Raw genomic sequence first — 23,077 nt, forward strand, 5'->3', positions numbered from 1 at the left:
CACGGGCTGCGCCAGCAGCCTCAGGGCTTCTGGGGGCTTGTGGCAGAGCCCCCCACCCACACAGCATGGGGCAGTGGGGGGAAGTGGGGATTCCCCCCTACCACCACCTAGCAGGAGCTGGTGAGTGTGGGGCTTTTATTTATTTATTTTTAAGATCTGACGCTGGGACTGGGCGGGGCAGCCATGGAGGTGTTTGGGAGAGCTGGCAGGGGATGTGGGCTCATGGCAGAGCCCCCCCACGCAGCATGGGGCAGTGGGAATTGCCCCCCGCCTGGCAGCAACCAGTGAGTAGGGCTTTTTGTTTGTTTGTTTTTTTAAAGAGCCAGGACGCTGGGGCTGGGAGAGCAGGTGGGGGGTGGAGACTAGTGACAGAGCCCCCCAAGCAGTAGGGGGCAGCGGGGATTGCTCTCCCCTGCCTGGCAGCAGCCGGTGAGTGCTGGGCTTTTTTTTTTTAAGAGCCTGGAGCTGGGGCTGGGCAGGGCAGCCATTGACAGGGTGGGGAGAGCGGACGGGGATGAGGCCTGTTTAATTTGGAGATTCAACTGATTCGGTGGCAGCCAAATCTCCGAAACAGATGCAGCCGAATTGATTTGGGACAGTGATTCAAATCACTGAATCTAATCGCCGTTACCCGAATCAGCCAAATCTGAGTCCGAAGTGAATACTAGCTGGTTTGCACAGGCCTAACACTTACTCTTCTTATTCAGAACAAATAGATAATCTGCAGATTTTAGAGACAGTTCAGTATGGTTGACTAAACCATTGCCTTTCAGTTCAGGCCAAATGCTGGCAAATCAATTTCTCCAAACTACTTTACTTTGCAACTTTAAATTTTATTTGCTTTTATAAAGTAATGATTTAATTTAGCATTTAAGTCTTTGTTCTCCTCAGCTGAGGTATAAACAGAGTGCTGACATATTAATCCTCTGGTTTCTCCAGACAGCACTGCTGAAGCAGCTCCCTCTGCACCCTACCAGAGCAATCAAGGGACATCTTTGCACATGCTCCAGGGGTGGGGGTGAGGATGGGGCACTTTAGTTAGAGTGGCTCTGAGAGAATGATGATCATTCTCCCAAGCCTCACTCGATTAATTGAGCCTGTTCTGACATGCTGTAATTATATTGCATAGGAGCAGTGTCTCTGCATGTCTACAGGCACCCAAGAAGCCCTGCAAGCCTTAAGTCAAATTCAAGAGTTGCTCTAGGCAGTTTTTTCAGGAGTTTCACAGTGAAGCCTTTGCTGTACTGCTGTGCCACCAGCCCAGACTTTAATAGGAATGAGGCTTGGGAGAATGATCATTCTATCATGGCTTGCATCTTTTAGTCAAATCAACATGCCAGGGCCTTATTTCTGATCCAAAGTAGCAACTGTGCCATGGGAAGTGTCAACCAGGAAAATGGGGATTTCCAAGCAGATGAGACTCCTTCATGGACCTGTGAGCGCACGTGTGCCTTCAACCTAGCACTGTGCTGGAAAACCACTAATCTTTGTTCCACCCTCTTACTTGCCCATCACACCTTGATAGTTTAATTCCATTAAGAAGGTTGGATGGCTCTTCGGACAAAGGTCTGTCTGGCAGGGTCCCAAGTCTTCTGCAGGGCTCCACCTCCTCTACACCCTGCCCCTTTCCTCTCAGGCTGGTGGTGGAAAATCCCTGTTGGGGATGCCTAACATTTTTACATGGAATATATAGTGTAATTGCATATTAAATATCTTTATTTTATGGAGTGGGGATGCCTAGCAAAGCCCCCTCTCGGGGTTCTGTCAAGTTGTTTAGTCTGTTGCTCACTGGTCCTTCTTTCTCCTCTGATCAAATCCCTCTCTGGTATTAAGTTGTCAGGTTATCTGTGAGCAACACTTTCTTTTCACTTTCCTTCACTTCTTGCGTGTCTTCCCTCGTGGAACTCAGAATTCCTATAACTAGTCCTCAGGTCCTCAGATCAACTTATTTATTCTTTCAGCCTTTCCTTGGCCTTACTTCAGGCTTTACAAACTGAATTTCCTTGGAGACGCTAAGGTACAGGCTTTAAGACCATGCTTAATCATAAATCAACCCCTTTGTACTTCTTCCCAGTTGCCATTTATTTGCACCGATAAAGTAAATCATGGTGTATTTCTTAATCACAGCCTCCAATTCATTCAAACTTAAATCACTCTTGCTTCTTGCACTTTTTCATAATTCAGTTAGGCTGTACCAATCAGTCCTGCACTCTTCTTTTCTTTTCCTTGGGTTTACTGGGCAAATCCCTCCTTTGCCCTCACTCACCTCGACTTCCCTCCAACGCATGCTAGTCTCATTGGGTCCATCCTCTCCCCCACTCTACCAGTCTCCACTGGCTGTCCTGGAAATGTCTCCCGCCTTTACCCATCTCTAGGGTTGCCAGAGTGACCCACACTGCCCTGCCGTCTGCTTTTACTTATCTCTCCTGGAGGACAAGTCTGATTCTCACTTGTGGCTCATCTGGGTCCCAAGGTTTGGCTGCCTGGGCCCTCTTCTTCCCCGGTCCATACAGCTCTCATCTCTGCTGCATTTTTCCTGCTCCGGGGAATGCCAAATGACAATCCTCTGTTTGGCATCTTCTTTAAACTGCCTGGTCCACCTTCGAGGCCAATCAGTGCAGGCTCCCTGGGACATGTTGTCTCATGCCCCTGGAGCCTACCTTTTTCTCCTGGACCCATCCCGTGTTGATTTTGCTGGCTTCGCAGGTCCACAGCAGGGGCTTGACTTCAGCCTTTTCTGCAGAACCATTTACACTTATTCGGGGCACTGAAAGAAAATTTAATTCAATAGGATTTCTTCATTAGCTTCAACAGTGTTTGAGAGTGGAGAAAAGTTTCAGGTTCAGATATGGATCCATATGTCAGTCCATTTTATTCATCCATATGTCTTACCATGTCATTCCATTCAAAATGTCAGGGACTTAAGGCCTCAAAGTTGCTGAAGATGCTAAAACCTCATAAAAGTAACATGCTGGGATTTTGGAAACTGTTCCTGGAAGAAAATGGGGTTCACTTTCTGGTCTCTGGTGCAGCTGGAAATCAGAAAGTATCTGAATTTTCCTCTGAATAGAAGAAAATTTGCAAAATGTTTTCCATTTCTCTGTGGATGTATCTTTTTGTAATAAGATTTTATTGGGTTGGTTCCCAAATAGTTCCTTAAATTATAAAGCTCACCTTATGTGGAGAGATTTCTATTTCTGCCTATTATGTTAATAATTATAATTCTGTTTTATCTTTTCTCCTTCTCCATTTCTGTAACTCACTGCTTCCTACTTTGTTTTTGTTCTGAATGAGGAGAGATGCTGTACAGCAGAATAAGAAAAATCTTGCCCAGTAATTTTCTCTGTCCTAGCAGTTTTTCTTCTCATTCAGGCCACCATGTTGTACTGGTAAATGACTAGAATGCAGTATGTAACAATCAGAATTTTTATCAAACAGCAGACTTAAATGCAGAGTTGTCTTCCAGTTAGTTAACGTAATTTCAGACTGTTGTCTGAAAGTTAATAATTTGTTGCTAGAGTGCTTGCACATCTTATAAACATTTAGTACTAAGACATCTAACAACAGAGGACATGAAACTGAATTGAGAGAGGGAGGTTATACCTATTTGTTATGGTTGAGGAAAGAAGCTGCTAGCAAAAATATTACAGATAAAATTTTAATTCTTAAACTTATATTTATTATTTTTCTATCCATTTTATTGTTTTTGCTAGTAGCATATTTTCTCATTTGCTCAAAAGGTACTCTTTTAAATAGCTAAATAATGTACACAATTTTAGATTATTTGGTTTCTACCATAAATGTGATATTTTCATAAGTGCATGTGACAGGACAGTTTCCTACCAGCATTTGCTGAAGACACTTACTGATTGAAAGCCACTAAAAACATGCTGGTTGTTTAGGGATGCACATTTGAATGGGTCTTTGTAGGAAGTGAATAGGTTAAGGGACAATTGGTGAAGACAGGAGGTTGTCATAACTAGCAGTAGTCAAAAAGGATAAACAAAAGAGACAGTAAAATACAAATGCTTGTCCAAACTTCAGACAAGTATTTCAAGCTTACGTAGTTTCCACAGTTTTTGTACTCTAATCTACTCAGTCCAGATCTCAAGTTATCTTCCCCTACTCCAGACAAGCTGGAACTATGCATATAGGTCCATACATAAGTGAAGGTGCAAACATGTTGTCCTTATGCCTCCATAAATTTTTTATGGCAGCACAGGTTGTGAGCAAACAGATATTCTAGCACTCCAAATACCCAAAAATGTTGCTGCAGGCAAAGGTAATCACAGTTTGGCGCCCTTAAGTCAGGGAATGTCTGTTTGCTTATTGCATACTGCAGAAATTAGACTGCCACACCTTGGCACGCATCTGTCAGCGGGGGAACCTGCTTGGGAGTTCACCTGCTTGCAGACACGCATTGTGAGAATGCCCTACAGGGGTTCCTGATGCACTTCAACCAGGGGATTCCTGTGGCATCTCACTGCTGCACCCCGATCTGGGGCACTGCCTAGGCCATTGCTCTACAGGATTGATATCCAAGCACAGCAGGGGCCTGACCCAGCAGGACAACAGTTCCAGGCAACATCTGCCAGTAAAGCAATCATCTGGTCTGGGACACATCCCAACACAACTGATCCTGCTCCAAAGATAATGGCTGGTTATATCCTTAGTCATTAAAAGAGGAATGGAGAGGCTGATAAGATTTATTCTGTTTGAGAAGGATTAAAGAATGAAATACAGAGAGTTTCAGTAGAGTCAAAATGTTTGGTGAAGGTATAGTTATTTAAACTTTTAGGATCCTTTGTCCAAACTTTTTTCTGTTAGTTCTCAATGTAAATTACGAGACATAAAAAGAACTTAATGGATAAAAACAAATTCAGTAATACCATGACAGTGCTCAAGATTTTCAGACTATAGGGAAAACCATATGGTACTATAGTGCAAGGCAGAAGCATGGGGACAGTTTGGATGAATATGACAAAGGACACTGAAAGTGTTATTGAAGAGGTTGTCATGTCACTTTTTGCACTTTGGGAGATGCACAACAAGCAGGCAAGTTTTGCAGTTTTTCACTTTCAGAGAAATGAGGCATGGAGTTAGATTAGTAATCAGCCCTCCTAAGAATTAAACTTTGGTAAGAATGAAGATCTTATTCATAGATTGTAGAGTCGGAAGAGACCACAATGGATCATCGTGTCCGACCCCCTGCCCCTGGCAGGAAAGAGGACTGAGTTCAGATGACCCCAGCCAGGTGACTATCTAGCCTCCTCTTGAAGACCTCCAAGCTAGGTGATAGCACCACCTCTCTTGGAAGCCTATTCCAGATCCTGGCCACCCTTACTGTGAAAAAATTCTTCCTAATATCTAACCTAAATCCACTCTCAACTAGTTTACACCTGTTATTCCTAGTCACTCCCTGGGGCACCTTAGTAAACAGCGCTTCCTCTATTCCCCGTTGACCTCCCCTAATAAATTTACAGGTGGCCACAAGATCTCCCCTCAGCCGTCTCTTGTGAAGGCGGAAGAGCTTCAGCTCTCTCAACCTCCCCTGCAGGGTCTATCACGAAGGCCACTAATCATGCGAGTGGCCCTCCTCTGGGCCCTCTCGAGATTCCCCACGTCCCTCTTGAAGTGCGGCGCCCAAAACCGGACACAGTACTCCAACTGCGGCCTGACCAGTGCCGCATAGAGGGAGAGCATCACCTCCTTTGTTCTATTAGTCATGCACCTGCTAATGCATGACAAGGTGCGATTGGCCTTGTTGATGGCCTCGTTACACTGCCGGCTCATGTTCGTCTTGGAGTCAATTATGACTCCAAGATCCCTCTCTGCCTCCGAGCTGCTGAGAAGGACACTCAACCTATAGGTGTGCTGGGGGTTCCTCCTTCCCAGGTGGAGTACCTTACATTTATCTTTATTAAATTGAATCGTATTTCTCTCTGCCCATTGGTCCAACCTGTCCAGGTCAGCCTGAATCTGCTCCCTGCCCTCCGGTGTACTAACTTTGCCCCATAACTTGGTATCATCAGCGAACTTGGAGAGGGTGCTCTCCATGCCCTCGTCCAAATTGCTGTTGAAGATATTGAATAATATTGGTCTGAGGACTGAACCCTGCAGGACCCCACTGCCTACCTCCCTCTAGGCCAAGAAGGAGCCATCCACCACCACTCTTTGGGTGCGGTCCCTAAGCCAGTTGGCCACCCACCTGACCGTATAGGTGTCCACTCCGCAGTCTGCTAGCTTCCCAATGAGGATAGGGTGCGACAAACTTTGCTTCTTAAATTAACATGATCTATTTCATTTTTCTTGTGATTGATGACAAATGCTCATTTTTAATGCATTTGCAAGAATAGTAGTATTTCTGTGAACACAGACCTTAAACTGATTCCTGAATATTTTGCTGGAGCACTGAAAGAAACTTTGTGATTTGCGATTCTTACACTTTTTTTTATTTGTTTTTAGAGGAACAGTGACCTAAAAGATTCCAAGGATCCTGCCCTGGATCCCCAGTATGCTGAGTATGAAATAGATGCAATGAGAACTCAGAAGAACCAGGTATATTATTTGTTGTTGATTGTTATAAGTGGTTGCATGAGGATTTACCAGGATGTCTGATGCAGAGCAGTAGAAAGCAACTTTTTCCAGCAGCAGGCAGGAATGGCCCATCTCAGGTCTAAGGTGAGCTGGTGCTAGGACCCAACTGCTGGTGCAACCACCACTGCTGCCTTTCTCCCTTCCACCCAGCTGTGACATGGCACAGGAAAGTTCCCCACTGCCCAACCACCTGCTCACAGTATGGTGCAACGTGGAGCAAGCAAAGTCCCTGCCACTGAGTTCCCACACTGCCAAAGGCCAGATCCAATGGCTCCATGGCTAGATCCAGCCCACAGGTCATAGATTGTTAACCCCCTGAGTTAGAGTGTATATTCCTAGAATCCTTTTGGTTTGAGGATCCTTGAAAAGCAGATAAAAGATATAATACTACTGCTTGGCAGACTTTTTTCTTTCTTCAGTTATGGTAACAACAAGCAACATTGGTCTTTTCCTAAATGGCTTTTGTCTTGCAGTTTATTTAGATAGTAAAAATGCATTCACTCTTTAGGCTTTATTCTAATAAAAATTTCTCAAACTCTGGATCAGTAGAGCAAATCCAGATATGGATATGGATAGCAGCTCTACCATATTTTGGAGAAATGGGGAAGATTCATGGTTGGGTTTGTTGATCTCTTTTTGATGGGAGGGATATGATTCAGCACAAAAAAAAAATCATACTAAAACTGCACAATGTGTGTGGAAAAAAAAGACTGAGCTGCTTAGTCTGATTTAAATGGGCTTGCCTTTTAAACATTCCAGGAAAACAGGAGTGTAAAGCAGGATTCTTGCCTACCTACACTTCCTAGTGTTTACTATAAGATGTGTGGCTAATAAAGGTATCACCAGTCACATTTTAATTAAAGACAGGTCCCTCAGCATCCTCCTGATTTATTTATTTTTAAATATTTAACCAAGCTGATAACACTTAGTTTTACAATTGAAAGATTTCTGACTGGGCCTTTTCTGTGAGGGATGTTTGATTATGGATCTTTATTAGTCTGTCTGAGAGAGAGCTGTAAAACACAGGGAAAAGAAAATGGTTTCAGAGTTTGGATTTTTTACATTTCCATACTTTTTCCATTAAGTTTCTACCTGTAAAACAGAGGTGGGCAAAATACAGCCCATCAACTGACCAGATCTGGCCCACAGGTGCCCCTGCAGCACCCCACATGGGGCTGAGCTTCATCTGCTTCCTCCAGGGCAGTCCACGCCATACTCTTGCCTGCACCCACAGGCCCAGGTCCCAACCAGTGCACACTGCTTCCAGTGGGTCTGTTCCCAGTGCTGCTCAGTGGGAGCCTCCTGGCTGAAGTTCTGCGCACAACCTCCCCTCCTGCCCACCCAGAGTAGCACAGCAGGGGCAAGAGCTGGAGGAAGAGCTGTCACTGGAGGCAAGGGGAGCAGAGCAGCTCCTGGCTGGCTGCAGCTACACCAGAAACAGCCCTGCCACAGGCCAGCAGGGCAGTTCTGCTCCCCTTGCCTCCAGTGACAGCTCTTCCTCCTGCTTTTTCCCCTGCTGAGCTGTTGTGGGCAGGCGAGAAGCTTCAGCTGGACAACTCCCTCTGGAGGCAAGGGGAGCAGAGCAGGACCCGGCCAACCGCACTGGGAACAGTGCTGCCAGAAGCTGTGCATTAGCTGGGGCCGAGCTGGTGGATGTAGGCTGGATTGGTGCAAGCTGCCATAGACGGGGCTTGGCCTGATGCAGAACAGCAGCAGGCCTCACTGCCCAAGTGAACTCTGCTGCATGTGCCTCCCGACCACATCCACAGGTGCCCTCTCCACACCACACCCCCCTCACACACACACACACACAGGGCCTCATCCGCTCATCCCCCTCCCAAATACTGCTCCCTGCCCACCCAGAGCCCTATAAGGAGTTTTGGCAAGTTGTTAGGTGGTGGGGAGGGTGCTGACCCAGCCCATGACAGCTCATCAAAACTCTCTGTGTGGCCCTCAGACACAAATAAATGCCTACCTCTGCTGTCAAAGGTACTGGATTTTTGGACTGAAATTCTTCAGATGCAGAACTGGGAATTAGCAACGTAAGCTTCCCCACATTGTCCTACCCCTAATGCCATCAAGTCTAAGCCTTGATTTCTAGGAGCTACTTCAGAATAAAAAAAAGAGGTCATATTACATTTTTCCTATTCATTTCTCAGTACCTCTGGGTCTGCCAAAATGCTTGTGATTAGGGGTGGACCAATAAAGATTTTCTTGGCCGATACTGATAGCCGAAGATTCACAGAAGTTTAGGGCTGGATTAACTAACCATATCTCTCTCTCTCTCTCTCTCTCTCTCTCTCTCTCTCTCTCTCTCTCTCTCTCTCTCTCTCTCTCTCTCTCTCTCTCTCTCTCTCTCTCTCTCTCTCTCTCTCTCTCTCTCTCTCTCTCTCTCTCTCTCTCTCTCTCTCTCTCTCTCTCACACACACACACACACACACACACACCCCCCTCCTGCCTGCTCCAGCTGTTGATGAGGAAGGCAGTGGTCATCTTATCCCATGCACGTTGCTCCCTCGCCCCTGGCTCCTACCTGCTCCCCACATAGCCTGTGCTGCCGTCCCAGGCAGGCGGGGCAGACCCTTGCATGAACAGCAGTGCTGGGAGTGTTTGGAGCCCCAGAGCACACTGCTGCTTCAGTGCCGGCGGGCCCCACGCAGTCAAGCTCCTATGACCGCCAGGGAGAAGCCACTTTTGCAAAGGTGTCCAGTGCCTGCCAAAGTGAAATGTCCCTTGTGTGGCAACTTGTCTGTGAGCAGCCCAGCATCTCTGCAGCAGCCTCAGTGCTGTGGCAGCCCAACATCTCTGTGAGCAGACTCAGCACTCAGGACCCTGCTGTGTGCATGGCATTGCCATGGCAGCGACAGCAACAGCAGGAGCCAGTAATGGTCCCTTTGTTGCTGAGCATGGTGCCCTATGACTGCTCCCTGGCGCTCCCTCCCCCTCCCACTGCTTGTTGGGATCTGTAGTCAGCTGTGGACTCGGGCCAGTGATGGGGCATGGGGACCAGATTACATTCACTAGGGTGCTTCAGGCACCGGCTGTAATTACTGGCTACAATGACCAAACAAAATGATAGTCAACAACATCATTTCTCCTTTTCTTGGTGCCAATCTGATAGCCAGCTTGCATATCAGTGCACTTGTGATGATATAAAAACCCACGTACTTGCGACTTCTGAACTGAGACTACCAAGCTAATTTTCTGTAGATCACCAAACAACCACCAGATTAAAACAAATGTTGGTCTTTACAGAGATAAATCCAGCTCTGTATCCTTTCTAATATTTTAAGGCAAGCAGTCCCACATATCTTGAGGTTTATAAGACCTAGGAAGATTAAGAATTGCTTATTTTTCCTGTTTGGAGAAGAGAAGATGTCACTTGTGATTGTTTTTCTATAATACATTTTTAGGTTCTTATTTTGAAAATATTATCTGTAGCTTTGTTTATTATTTCATGAGAATTATTAATTGCTCAGGTGAAATGTGTTTCACATATTTCTTCTCTCATCTTTGTGTAGAAGTAGAGCAGGTTACTTGGTTCTGAGCATTTTTTTATAACCATGGTTTAAACCAATAGTCATAGCAGACCTTGGAAAGTTTGAGACTATAATAGCTGAAGAGGTCTCACAGTTTTTTCAGCCCCCTCTGTTAAAATGAAAGGCAGTTTTGTAGACATGCACTGCAAATAATCTGAAGTAGCCCCAAATTTACTGTTGCTAGCATGCCTGTAAAGATGAACCAATTGATTCCAGTATCACTGCCATAATAAGATTATCAGAGTTTTATCGTGTTTGTTTATTGCCCCAGAGTAACCTACAGTTATATATGCAAAAAACTTTCTGCCTTGGTTACATTAGGTTACTTAAGGTAATTAACCTACAGTTACCTTACCAAGGATATGCAGTTAAAACAATCACTCTAAAAGCTGTGAAAAAAAAGGAATTTAAAATATTCCCTGTGAATTATAAACTTATCACTTATGTTTCATTAACTGACTAGTTTGATCTTTTGTGTACGTGTTATATTAATACTAATCTTTGACCTCTTTAAGAACTGAATATTTTTACATGGAATATATAGTGTAATTGGATATTAAGTATCTTTATTTTACAGCTATATTGACCTTGTTTCCATAGATAATATCTTTATCTAGTAAAACTGGATACTGATAGGTTTTGATTAAATTATATAAAATTAAATTATGTGTTTTTAAACAAAAAGAATAATTTTAAGACCCTTTTCATTTCCAACTTTTTTTCTTGCAACCAGTACAAAAACAATCATTATTAAATAAGAAGTGATAGTAAAATTAACTATCTTTAAGTTCAGTTATTATAAGGTAACTACTACATGTGTGTTTTTTAAATGGAAACAACAAATGTATAATCTTTGAATTTATTTTGATCTTACATGCAGTCAAATATCAGTATACATTTAAAAGAAAACAGTGCCCTGGTTACCATCAGTTTTTAAATGTCACAGGATTTTCCATAATTATATGAGAATGTTTACTAGAAATCCTAATTTAAAAGCAAGATAGAAAATACTAGAGAAGTCTGATTTTCTTTCCTTTAGGTTCTTGTATTCCATAAATTAAGATAATTCTTTAAGTAGAGAGAGGAACATTTATGTAAAAATGACTTACGGTGAAACCTAGTGCTTTGTATTTCAAGGAGTCATTTATGTATCGCAGCATGTTTTTTCAATTTAAAAATGTTTTCAATTTATTTTCATTTTCATATAGTTACTTCAGATTATCTGTAATGACTGTGACACTTCGGACTCAAGGGGACAGTTTATTTCAATGTTCTTTAAAGTAATGTGCAAGTACAACATAATTTAGCAGGATTGTCTATCACTATGTTGGTAAAGTGCCTAGTGTACGTAACATATTATGGTCAGGGTCTCTTGAAACTCTCAAATAAATTTATAGGCAGCCTATGTAGTGACTTCTATAATTAAGTGTGCCTGTTGTTCCCTTTTATGAGACTGTAGTTTTGCCAAACTAACTGTTCTTTAAGTTGAGGATCCCACTGTAAGATATATCCCATACATGCAAGATTGGAGTAGTAATGTCCAGTACAGCTCCACGTTCTCTTGGGCATCCTTATTATTATGAAAGAAAGCAGAATAAGGACATAAGGGCTGTGACCCTCCCTCGGTTCCTTCTTATTGTTCATGACACTATGACACAAACTGTCTGTGTCCAATTTGCTGGGTTTTTAGCATTTATTCTTCATATCTTGTAACCAAATAGTCATCTGTTCTTTTGGGAGAAAAAATAGTGTGTCCATTTAACTACCTGCTTTGACCAAAAAATAATGGGAGAGTCTGAGAGTCTGCCACGAGGCAGAAGTGCATGACACTTAGAAACATATACATGCCCTGTAAAATAGGTCTTTCCTTTTTCTTCCAATTTGAGAAATCATTTGTTTGCATAAAAGCCACGTCTCCTCTTCCATCAAGATCTACAAGTTGTGGATGATTGACCTTTGCTCCATTAGTTGGAGCAGTTAATATGGGTCACGTCAAGACACCAAAGAATTAAGTACCAAGTCCAGTAATGTGACAGGGAAACCAGTGTCTTTGAGTTTACTCCAGAGTGGTAATATGACACTAGAGACTTGATACTAAGGAGAGAAACGCGCTGACAGTGGAAGCCAGATACTAAGAAAATGAGTTTCAGTAGAGAAGCTGAGATGGCTGGCACAGCTTAGTGTCATTCTGCAAGGAAATGCAGAAATGCATCTCCAAAGAAAAGACTTCCTTGTCTTAGAGACTATGCTTATGGTACTGATAAACATAAACCAACACCAATCCTGCCACTGATGTGGAAACATCAAACTCAAGTTAGGAGGTGACTTGTAGTACAAGTGGTTATAGACTCAGAGTTCACAGATTCCAAGGATGACATAAACCTTGAGACCACTGCTGTCACATAAACAGAGATTGATATTATTTAATTTGGCACCACGTCTGAAGGAAGTCTGCTTTTCCCCTTCACTGGACCATACCTCTTCACCCTCCTCAAATAGCCATCCCGTTTCAGAGGGTTGACTTAATGAATAATAGATCTAGGTTATCATTAGGGCTCTTTGATATCCTTGCCATGACTTACAGTAGAAAGCACAGTACCATGAGGAGGCAGCTCCTTACTTCTGGCCTACTTCCATGGCTCATATTGAGGACTACTCCTCCCTCAAACTTTAAGATGATCTTCACCTCACTCCATGAAGGATATCACATACTCTTCCAGAATCCCTAGCCAGACCACTACCAGATAAAAACTGCCATTTACTGGGTCAGACCATATCCTGTGATACACAGAATGTCTGAAAGGGAGAGTGTACAGGATTTTGCCCTTGTTCCTCTCCTACTTGCAGCATCCAGCATTTAAGGTCTAGGAAGTTCTGATTCAGACACTGTACCCCTAACACCATGTTCATTAGCTACTGATGTCCCTTTCCTCCAAGAATTTGTCTTATCCCTTTTTGAATCTGGTTAAACTTCTACAACATCCTGTAGCAGTGAGTTCCATACTCTAAATACATTCTTTTGTTGTTCTTTTTTCAACATGGTTTGAATGAAACTTTGTTCTGAATGGCTCTTGATATTGGTATACCTGATCTTTCTAGCACATGCTGCATATTTAATAATTTATTTAAAATTTTGTGTTCAGTTTTACAGTTTTATTACATCAACTGATCTCTTGGAGATCATTTTGTTATAGTCAGTCATGCTTGTATAAAATCATTATACCAAAACAAACTCCACTTACCATCTTTTATCTGTCTTTCTTTTTAAAATTCTGCTTAGTCAGATATGATAAACCTCCAAGGTCAATACTTTAGATAACCGTAGACATGACACATAAAGACTGTCTGAATATGTACAAGGAAGGTCATTGTCTGTCTTTATCCATTTCCATAATATTTGAGAAGATGATGCTGGCATAATTTTACCTTATCACTACTAAGAACACATGTATTTTTTTGGACATTCCTCAATATTCCTTCTTTTTCTAACCCCTGAAAAGCTTTGGAGGGTTCAAAGCTACCTCAAAATCATAGATATTTTATGTTATAAAGAAGAAAGAATGGAAAAGCAGAGGACAGTGTAAAAAGCTTCTCTTACATTTAGGACAATCCTTAGCTTAGGTGGATTCAGATTAAATCCTGGCTCTGAAGATGTTTTCTAGTAACATCAAATAATGTGAGTGAACTAAATTATTTTACTGCTCATAAGCTGGTAGCATTCTGTGAAAAAATTGAACTATTGAGGAAGCTGTTAAAAAAAAAAAAAAGTCTCGGGTAAATTCATGAAAAGCCAGAAACTCAGCTCTTTCTTTTTGAATGTGCTCAGAACTCTAGCACGTTTGCTAGACCTAGCAAGAAGTCTACAATGTATAAAGGCTTGGAAGTGTGTAGTCTCAGTTGAACAAAAAAGCTCCTACAGAGCTGTTCATGCTCTTGATGAAGGCATCTGGCCCAGAAATAATGGAACTCTTTTGCGGAGCAAATTATTACCGTGTTTGCTAATGAGATAAATTTTCCCCCAGACCGATGAAAATAACTTAAGATACAAATCTGATACTTTTTTTTTCTGGGCACATTCTACCTTTTTTGCTGTTTTAGAAAGCTTCCCTAAGCCTTGAGGCTAGAAAAGTAATGTTTTATTCTTCTGATTAGTTGTATGGTGGACATAATTTTAGACACATGAACCCTCCTTCTGTGTTGTTATCAGTGTTGCCCAAAGTGGGATAAATGTTTTGAGTGCCCAGAGCAAAGAAGGAGTAGGACCAGTTAAATATGTCTTTTAGCTACTTTTTCACCATCCAGCTTTAACCTGATACAATTGAGAGAAACCATTTGACTAGCAACAGCCCTTTATGGGCCATTAGACTGGCACAGAATAACCAGAGCACAGTGGTCTCTGGCAATATCCCTGCCTCTCCTTAGTCTCCCTGTTCACAGTCTGGCTGAAACAATCCCTTTATGCTGGTTGAGAGGGAGACAGTAAGCATAGAACAGTTGTGGCAGTTAACCCCTGACCATTATCTACTTCCATAGGAAGAAATGTTGTGGCACCCTCTCTCCTCTTGAAATGCTCTTTGCTATAGAAGCAAATAAGAGCTACAACACAGCAGAATCTAGACCTCTGTTTTCATTGTGAAAATGAAATTCTATAAAATTCTGACACAACAGGCTTCTAGCCAAATTGAGGTCTGGCCCTACAGGGTAGCTCAGGTTGGTGATAGAAGGATGTGTTTTTTGGGTTTCACCATTTAAAGATCCTTTTCATCCTGTGAGTACCTGTTTATAAGGAAGCAAATTCCACTTCTCCCCCCCCCCTCCTCCCCCACTGCATTTTCCTGCTTTTTCATGGTCCCCACACTTTTTTTTGCTGGGATCAGGCTTTTTCACAGGGGACCTACCAAATTTGCAGTTTCTGTGAAAATCACATAATTGTGATTTTGATAGGTGTCCCTAGCTGTAACTGATCTTGTCTGGACCACCACCACCCTCAATGGACAACTTCAGGCCTTAAGTTATATGCTAAAGTTATCTCTGTGGAATGTCTTTCTTGCCATAGGATTCCCATGGAGAATACCAACTATATGGTTCATTCCTTGGAACAGGCATAAGATCCTGAAGTTAGCCCAATATATAACTGAAACTAGTTGTCCAGGGTTACAAAAGAGTAAGTTAAAACTGACTTACTGTGCAGCAGCTAATTTATGTATAACCTAAACCAGGGATTTCCAACCTTTTTGAATGTGGGGCCAGATCATGAACGTTTTATCACCCAGTGGGCTGGCCAAAGGACCGCCCCGCCCCATTTTAGGAAGCTGCTGAGGGGCTGGGGGAGGGACAAGGGGTGGGAATGAAAGTAAACAGTGTTTCCCGTTGCAGCACCTCAGGCCTCAGAAAACGGCTTGGCGGGCTGCTTGTCGGACAAGCCTGACCTAAACAGTCCAGCCTCTGGGTTGGCCTGCCCTCAAAAGTAGATATTTATGGGAAGAAATCAAATTTAGGTATCCTGCCTGATGGTACCTGGGTCAGCCTCTAAGGCTCAGGATTTTTAATTTCAGCAAGATGGTGATAAAACTACTCTCACTGTTTTGATTTAGAAAAATAGACCATTTGTCTGTATGATTTAGATTTGAAAATTGAAAATTAATCCATGGGTTTTGTTATTATGTTGGTTCATGAGAATGTTAAGTTAAAAACGTTTCAATATATGTGTTTGTGTTGCAGGAACTGGAACAATATAAGAGAAATGCTTCCAAGTCCTGGAAAGAAATGGAGTTGGAATCTTGACTTACTTAAAGGCTAAATTCTCACCCTGTTTTTAATTTTGATTTTGTACATTTGTTTTGACTATTACACAACTCATTTAAATAGGTATTTTGTACAGTTGGCAAAATAATACCACAAACACAGAATCGTTAAACAGTTTCTGTACCATTCTATGATTCAGCCTGGTAGTGATCTTATTTACTGTGGTTTTCAAGTTTCTACAATCTATTTATTTACCTGAATCCAAGAAAACTTTGAATTTAAGATGACCCCCCAGTTAAAAACATGGAAAATTGTAAATTTGTTGTAGTTTTCTATGTATGTAGAATGTAATTATTGGAGGGTCATCTTAAATTCATCACCACCATTGCCGCAGGGAAAGCAGTAGCAGCAGTAGGGAAAATGGACAGGAGGGGCAGCAGACAGGCAGCAGTAACAGCAATAGCTCTAGCTCTGGCCCTGGCCTGCACAGGCAGTGGCTGCAGCTCTGAGCCTGGAGCCACAGCAGCGGCCTGTCCTGGGCTGGTATTTAAATCCAAGATGGGGGCTTTTTTCCCTACTTTTGAATGAGCATAGAGATTTAGCATAGGGCAGCTCCAGGGTCTGGGACACAACCATTTCCTCCCGAGTCTGAGATTGGGCTGGGAGCAGCTTTGGGTCTTGGACCCAGCACTTCTGTCTGATTACCAGAGGCAGATGTGGGGGTGGGGGCACTATGAGACTGGCATCAGGGAGCATTTCCTTGATCTCCGGCTCACTGCATCCTCAGACCTTTAAAAAGCTGGTGTGCATCTGAAAGCACCAGCTGCATGCCTACTTTTTTTTAAGTTCCTGGGGCTCAGTGGAAGCAGCAGCTGCACAGGATGAGGTACATTTCAGCTGGAGAACCAGAAGCACCCACACAGGGAATTTGAAGAATGCTGCTGAGGCAGCTTCCCCACCAGAGACTTTAAAACACACATGTGGCAGCTCTGGCTGGGCTGCCCAGTGTGGGGATCAAAGGCTTCCAGCATATTTGAAATTCTCAGTGGATGAAGCCCTTCAGCTTGCACCCCTCCAGCCCCACAACCAAGAATCTCTGATCCCCTCCATCCAGTAGCCCAGCTAAAGCTCCTGGGCCTGAGGCTTTGACAGTAAGCTCATTGTGAGCCTGGCCTGGACAACCTTGTTCTGAAACCAAACCCAAGGCTGTCCCAGGTGCAGCCAACAGTCAGCTCACTGTCAGTTCCATTCCCTGGACTGCAGTGAGGATTCAACCAACTGGCTCTGCTGAGATCTAGGGCTGGGGTGACAATCAGCTGATGGTTGACCCAGCTTGGATAAGATCTGGAGATAGACTGACAATCAGCTGGTTGTCAACCCAGCCCAGGAGCACACCAGGGCCAATTCAAGACCAGGGCACTCTATGCTGGCAGAAGGACTGGATGAGGTTGGAGGCACAAGAGTGTTCAGCAGCAGGACGATGGGGACAGGAGCATAAACCCGCCCTAGTGCAGTCTGGGGCTAGGCCGACAATCAACTGACTACCTGCCAAGACTTCATGAGAGCTGCTTCAAGTCCCCTGTAGGATTCCAGGGGCCAGCTGACAAGTAACTGATTGTAGGCCCAGGTACTTCTTTGTCAATTTGTCAGTGCAGAGGAAGTCTGGGATTACGATCATAATCTCCGGGTCCCCTTCTACTGGCAAGTAGTAATGGCATAATTGGAATTGGATCTCTGATCTCAACAATCATACCATTAAATGAACTTGTGCCAGGGACCTAAAAAAATTAACAAAACTGTAGATATTCTATTACAGAAAGAGCCTATATGCACTTCTGCTATGATCTTTAACTTAAATGGGCACTTTCCTGAATGTACACTGTTTACAAGCATCTTGCTTGCTTTCCTTTACTAGCACACAAAAAATAGAAAAAAAGTATAGTGCTTAACATACATATGCTCACAGGGGAGGGCTGAATACTCATTAAAACATTTTGTCACATTCAGAGTGTGTTAAAGGTTGGGGAAAATAATGCCCTATACATTATTTTTTCATTAAAAATGTGAAGAACTTTTTTCCATAAGGGGGGAAAACATGTTTTGTGAAAATGTCATTCTCTCAAAACCTAATTTTATGTCAAAAACTATATTATGTGAGCTGGCTAAACATTTTCCATTCAAATATCCCAAAACTTTTTTTTTTTGTCTGGAAGCAAATTAAATTTTATGTAGGAAAAATACCTTCCTCCTCTAAAGCAAATTTATTTCCTCCAAAACCTAATCTATCAAAAAAAAAAAAGAAAATTTTTCAGCTTGCCCTAACAACAATGTACCTTAGTTCATTCTTTAAATGTACAAGCAAATCCTACATTGTTTAGATAAACACTAGGTTATTCTAAGTGAGTTACTAATAAACTTCACAGGGTATGATAATAACCTATTTAGTACTTTACAGACAAAAAGAAAACTACAATTTACAATTTAGAACTTTGAAAAAATATATTTCAAAGAAGATTCAGCCAGCACTACCCAAAATTTTAAGTTACATATGATATTGGGAAAATAATAATATAATTTTAAACTATTAATGCTTTCAAAAAACCACAGTATTTTATATCAAAACACAAACACACTGGAAACACAATTAGAGAATAAGCATGTTTCTGTAGTTTAATGTAAAAGCATGTAAATTTCATGTAACATCAAGAAAAATAAGTCAAATGCTACAGGTTCTAATAGTATAGTACTGTATAGCCAGGCTAGAATTTCAAATGGTTTTATTGCCTGCTGGTAATTCTATCTCTTATTTTAAAACTCATGACTGCTGTGATGACAAGTGCTGGTAGGAAGGCATACAACATTAAGAAATTTGTTGTGAACCGGGACATTGCACCTGGAAAGGTTTTTTCAATAAAATGAATCCCTTGTGAGAAAAGACATGTTGAACCAGCTCCAGTAGAAATATTGAAGCCACCTGCCAAAAAAAAAATTATGAATTATTTCCTGGAGCAGGAAGGCTAATTATTAACCCCGATTTCTAGCCAGAGACCAAATTTTAAGCTAACTCCATTACATTAAAGGTGTTTGACCTTATTATTCCTTCCTCTAAAAACTGTATGTTCCCAGCTCTTGTATCTTTCCCTGTGGTTGTGGAGGGTCCTACCTACAACTGAGGAAGTGTTGCTTTGCTGTGCCCTGAAAATGGGAATTGGGACTTTCTTCTTCCTTGTGTCTAGCCTATACTGTATTTTCTGAAGAGAGGAATGAAATTACTGGGGCCATTTATTAAAAGATGTAGGGCCCACAAGATACAATGCCAGCAAGAGACATAGGATCAAAGAAGCCTGACAGTTCTTCCAGCTAGCAAGATGTCAAGTTTCCATAGCCAGTTGCTCACAGCGGAGCAATGTGTGCCATCAGACTCCCAACCCAAATGACCATGTTCTCATTTTCAATTGGAGCAACCAAGTGCAGCCTTTGGCACAAGCCCAAAGTAGGGCTCAAGCACACTCCTGGCACTGTTGAGAGACACTTCAGCCATTCTACCACAATGCTCCAAAGCAGGCTACTATCCTACTGGGAAAACTGTTTGTCTGGTACCATGAGATTTATTTATGTTTCTAAAGTGCTTTGATATCCTTAAAATGAAGTGCAAGGTCTTACTGTCATAGCTACAACATAGGCCTCTTGTCCTGACTAAATTAGACTGTTGCAGTACACTCTAAATAGGATTGCATCCTGAAAGTGGTGGGAATAGACATTGGCCTAGAATGCAGCTGTCCATTTAAAGTGTGAACTACAGTGTCACTGAGTACCCATGAGTTCTTAGGTGATGTTACAGCCTAGTCCATAGCTTGGTGATAGGGGCTGTGTTCTAGAAAATGGGGGATGTGGGTTTGAATCCCACACTGAATCCCCTCTCAGAACCTAGCTGTCTTGCTTCATGGGAAAGTGCTCTCGCCACTACACTACTGGTCAGAAGGTAGGCTCTTCTTCTTCTTTATAATGAATCCCAAGCAGGTTAGGCAGGGTTCATGTGCTTGTACACGTGATAAAAACTGGCTGTTTTTCCGGTTTAATTGCATCACTGTACACATGCAGAGGTTTTTTATTATTTAAATGAGTTTGCTATGTTGCAAAGTAAACCACATCCACATGTAGTTTAGTTTGCAATGTAGCTATTTGTAAAATTGCAGCCTTTGACAGCTCGCTCCCCCATCACGGAAGAGGTGGGTTGAAGGCAGAAGCAGTGAGGGACCCGATCCTTTTTTTTTTTTTCTCCACAGAGCCTGCCTGCACTTCGCATGGCTGGGGCAATCTGCCATTGGGCTGAACAGTTCCTGAGCTGCGGAGGGCCCCTATCCTTCCCTCTACTGCAGCAGCACCCCGTGGGGCCACCTGGGTGGGCTGCTAGCAAGTGGGTGGTGCCCCAGCTCAGGTTCAGGGAAGAGTTGGATCAGGCCGGGTGCTGCCTGTGAGCTGGGGCAGCACCCACCCACTAGTCACATGCCGCGGAGGGAAGGGCCATGCTCCCCTGCAGCTTGGGGGCTGCATGGCCTGGTGGCCGCTCGTACAGTCAGGCTCCACTGAGGGGGGCAAAAAAAGCGACAATGGGCCTGATCCTTTTTTTTCTTTTTCTTTTTCTTTTTTTTTTTTTTTTTTTCTCCACAGAGCCTGCCTGCCTCTCCTACGGCCGGAGAATGAGCTGCCAGTGGGTCCTGAGCTGTGGGGGGCCCTGGACCTTCTCTCCACGGCAGCAGTGCCCCCCCGGGCAGCACCCATCTGCTAGCAGCCCACCCAGCTGGCCTCGGGGGGGCACTGCTGCTGCAGAGGGAAGGATTGGGGGCCCCTGCAACTCAGGGGCTGCTTGGCCTGCCAGCAGCTCGCCCCCTGCCACGGGAGACGTGGGCAGACTCCACGTTGGGGGTGGAGGAGAGGAAAGGATTGGGCCCTTCACCACAGTGGTGAATCACCATTAAAAACCCACAGTTTCAATTTAGGGGACTATACCCTTGTCACGCATCAAGCGGCCAACGTGTGCATCTCATGCAAAATGGCAGCAATTCTGAGGATATGGAGTAGTTTTGGTTTCAAAGATCTTTGTCCTTTCTCAGCCAAATGCTAGAAGGTGTAGAGCTTCACCTGTGCCTGAACATTTAGAGTGAGCTGTGTCGAATTACACATCTGAGGAAATGGCAAGCAAATTCCAACTGAAAAGCAGCAGGATCACCTAAATCATATTTTGAATCTGGCTCTTAGTGCTAAGTGACTGTCTCATTGCCTGTGCTTTACCATTATGTTTGTGTCAAAGCCCTGCTGCAATGCATATAAGAACACAATTCATTGGGGGCCCTGGGTCTTTTGCTTGGTCCAAAAATAACAATTCTAAACAAACGCAGGTTTAAACGCATCTCACTTATTTTTCTCTTGAGCATGCAAGAAATCTCTCAGTACCTTGACTTTCAAAAGCTTTAGGAGGTTTAACAGACCACTTACCACATGTGAAGTTTAATCCATAAAATTCATTGACTACAAGAACCTCAGTGCTATATTTCTGAAACGTGAGATAACTTAGCACTTTAAAAGGTGTAGGCATTTCTTCCAAGCTCCTTAAACAAACAAAAGTGAGTTAATGGACTAATGTACTTTGCTAAAAGGCAATGCTACCCATGATTGCAGTAACTGTTCAGCCCCCTCCCCTTTCTGAGGCGCACATTTCAAAGAGCCTTCTTAATGGTGCTTGTACAGTACAAGTACACACACTGGTTTTGTAACCTCAAGTGCCAGGGGCCCATTCAAGAAGATGCTGCCCTTTATGCATGTATCAGGAGGTACAAAGATTAACTGTTTGTGCAGAGTAGTAAGCAATGTTATACAATTTGGGGATATTCATGCTGCTTTGTTATCAAAACGCTAACCAAACAAATGAAAAAATGATTAGGTGCAGTAAAAAATAATAATGTACTTTATGTAGGAACCTATTCGTGAGTGTGTGATTTTTGTGGAAACCAACCACGAATTTGGGTTGGCTATGTGAAAAATGGCAGGCTCACTGCAAAAAAAAACTTACTGGCAAGTAGAGAATCTAGGAGCGCAGGGCGTGTGGGAGGGGGCAGGGAAGAGGGGGAGGCAGGGCTGCTCGCAGCAGGAGGTGCAGAGGCTGCAGGTAGTAGCTGCCTGTAGCCTCTGCTGCCTCCTTCCCTGCCCCTTCCCCTCCTCCTTGTGCTCTGCTTGCCAGGATGGGGGGTGGGAGGTTGGCTTTTTTTGTTTTGCAGGATGCTTGCCAAAATCGTGGAGCCCACTGCTCGGGGATGGCCTGAAACTGGTTTAAATTACTTTGATTAAGACTGGGGAAGACATTAATCCACGCTTAATAACCCCTGGATTAATGATTTCTCTTGGCTTAATCTGGGTAATTAAGCCACAGTGACCATGTGCCATGTGGCAATCTGTAAGAAGGGTTAGGACTGCCAGGGCCCTTTGGCCAATTAGAGTTGTGGGAGGGCCCCACTGTGCCAGCCTCAGAATCTGCCCACACAATTGGCCAGTCTCCTCCTTGAGTTCAGTAGACCCCTAACATATGATTAAGAAATCTACCAGGTATATGCATCTCATTTCCCAATAAGATAACATAAAATGAATAATTATCCCTAAAACATTGCTATTGATACAGGCCAGACAAAGAATCAATAATACTAATAGAAACAGACTGTATACAATCTGATTGAAACAGCTATCCTCAGTAAGTGTACACTCTGTGCGTCCACAAGAGATTACCACTAATGCTTTACAACCAACCACAGCAAACGCAACAGAATTGTCCAAAAACTAAGTCTAACTGACTGCAAATTCTCTTCAGAGCCCATGAAGATTTACAGCTCTAACTCATACCGTCTTTGTGCTATAAAACAAGGTAAAAAAAACACAAACTGAAACTGTATAAAGAGATCAGGGAAGCATTTAGGAAATGGGAAAGGAACCACTTTCACAACAAAAATGCACTGAATGTAACAGTGGATAAAAGCGGAGTGTGTGTCAATTTACTTTGATGAACCAGCCCTACTTAAAGTTTAGGAGAGACAGAGGCACCTTCATCATTGTAAAGGCTCGTATGCTTGCCTGCGGATCACTATCACATGCTCCCAAATACACAGCAGTCCTAGATATTGCCTCTGTTAGAACTTATTACAGTCCTA

General features: G+C 43.1%; 2 protein-coding genes across 3 annotated transcripts in view; one reads left to right on the forward strand and one right to left on the reverse strand.

The window, feature by feature from the left end:
- DYNC2LI1 (dynein cytoplasmic 2 light intermediate chain 1) overlaps positions 1-16,038 on the forward strand; it is a 34,439-nt gene extending 18,401 nt beyond the window's left edge. The window contains exons 12-14 of one of the 2 annotated variants that reach the window (XM_025203205.1): positions 6,466-6,558; positions 11,345-11,480; positions 15,858-16,038. In XM_025203205.1, coding sequence (XP_025058990.1) covers positions 6,466-6,558; positions 11,345-11,443 — 192 coding nt within the window. In that variant the 3' untranslated portion in view covers positions 11,444-11,480; positions 15,858-16,038. The remainder of the gene's footprint in view (positions 1-6,465; positions 6,559-11,344; positions 11,481-15,857) is intronic. The other variant, XM_006022844.3, reaches the window with a different exon arrangement.
- A 137-nt stretch (positions 16,039-16,175) lies between these two features.
- Positions 16,176-23,077, reverse strand: part of ABCG5 (ATP binding cassette subfamily G member 5) — a 30,504-nt gene continuing 23,602 nt past the window's right edge. Inside the window, exons 12-13 of the mRNA XM_006022848.3 lie at positions 21,378-21,490; positions 16,176-18,855 (exon numbers count right to left, since the gene is read on the reverse strand). Of these exons, the coding sequence (XP_006022910.1) occupies positions 18,659-18,855; positions 21,378-21,490 (310 nt within the window). The 3' untranslated portion in view covers positions 16,176-18,658. The remainder of the gene's footprint in view (positions 18,856-21,377; positions 21,491-23,077) is intronic.

This window comes from Alligator sinensis, unplaced genomic scaffold, assembly GCF_000455745.1.
Source record: "Alligator sinensis unplaced genomic scaffold, ASM45574v1 scaffold377_1, whole genome shotgun sequence".
Classification (NCBI taxonomy): domain Eukaryota; kingdom Metazoa; phylum Chordata; order Crocodylia; family Alligatoridae; genus Alligator; species Alligator sinensis.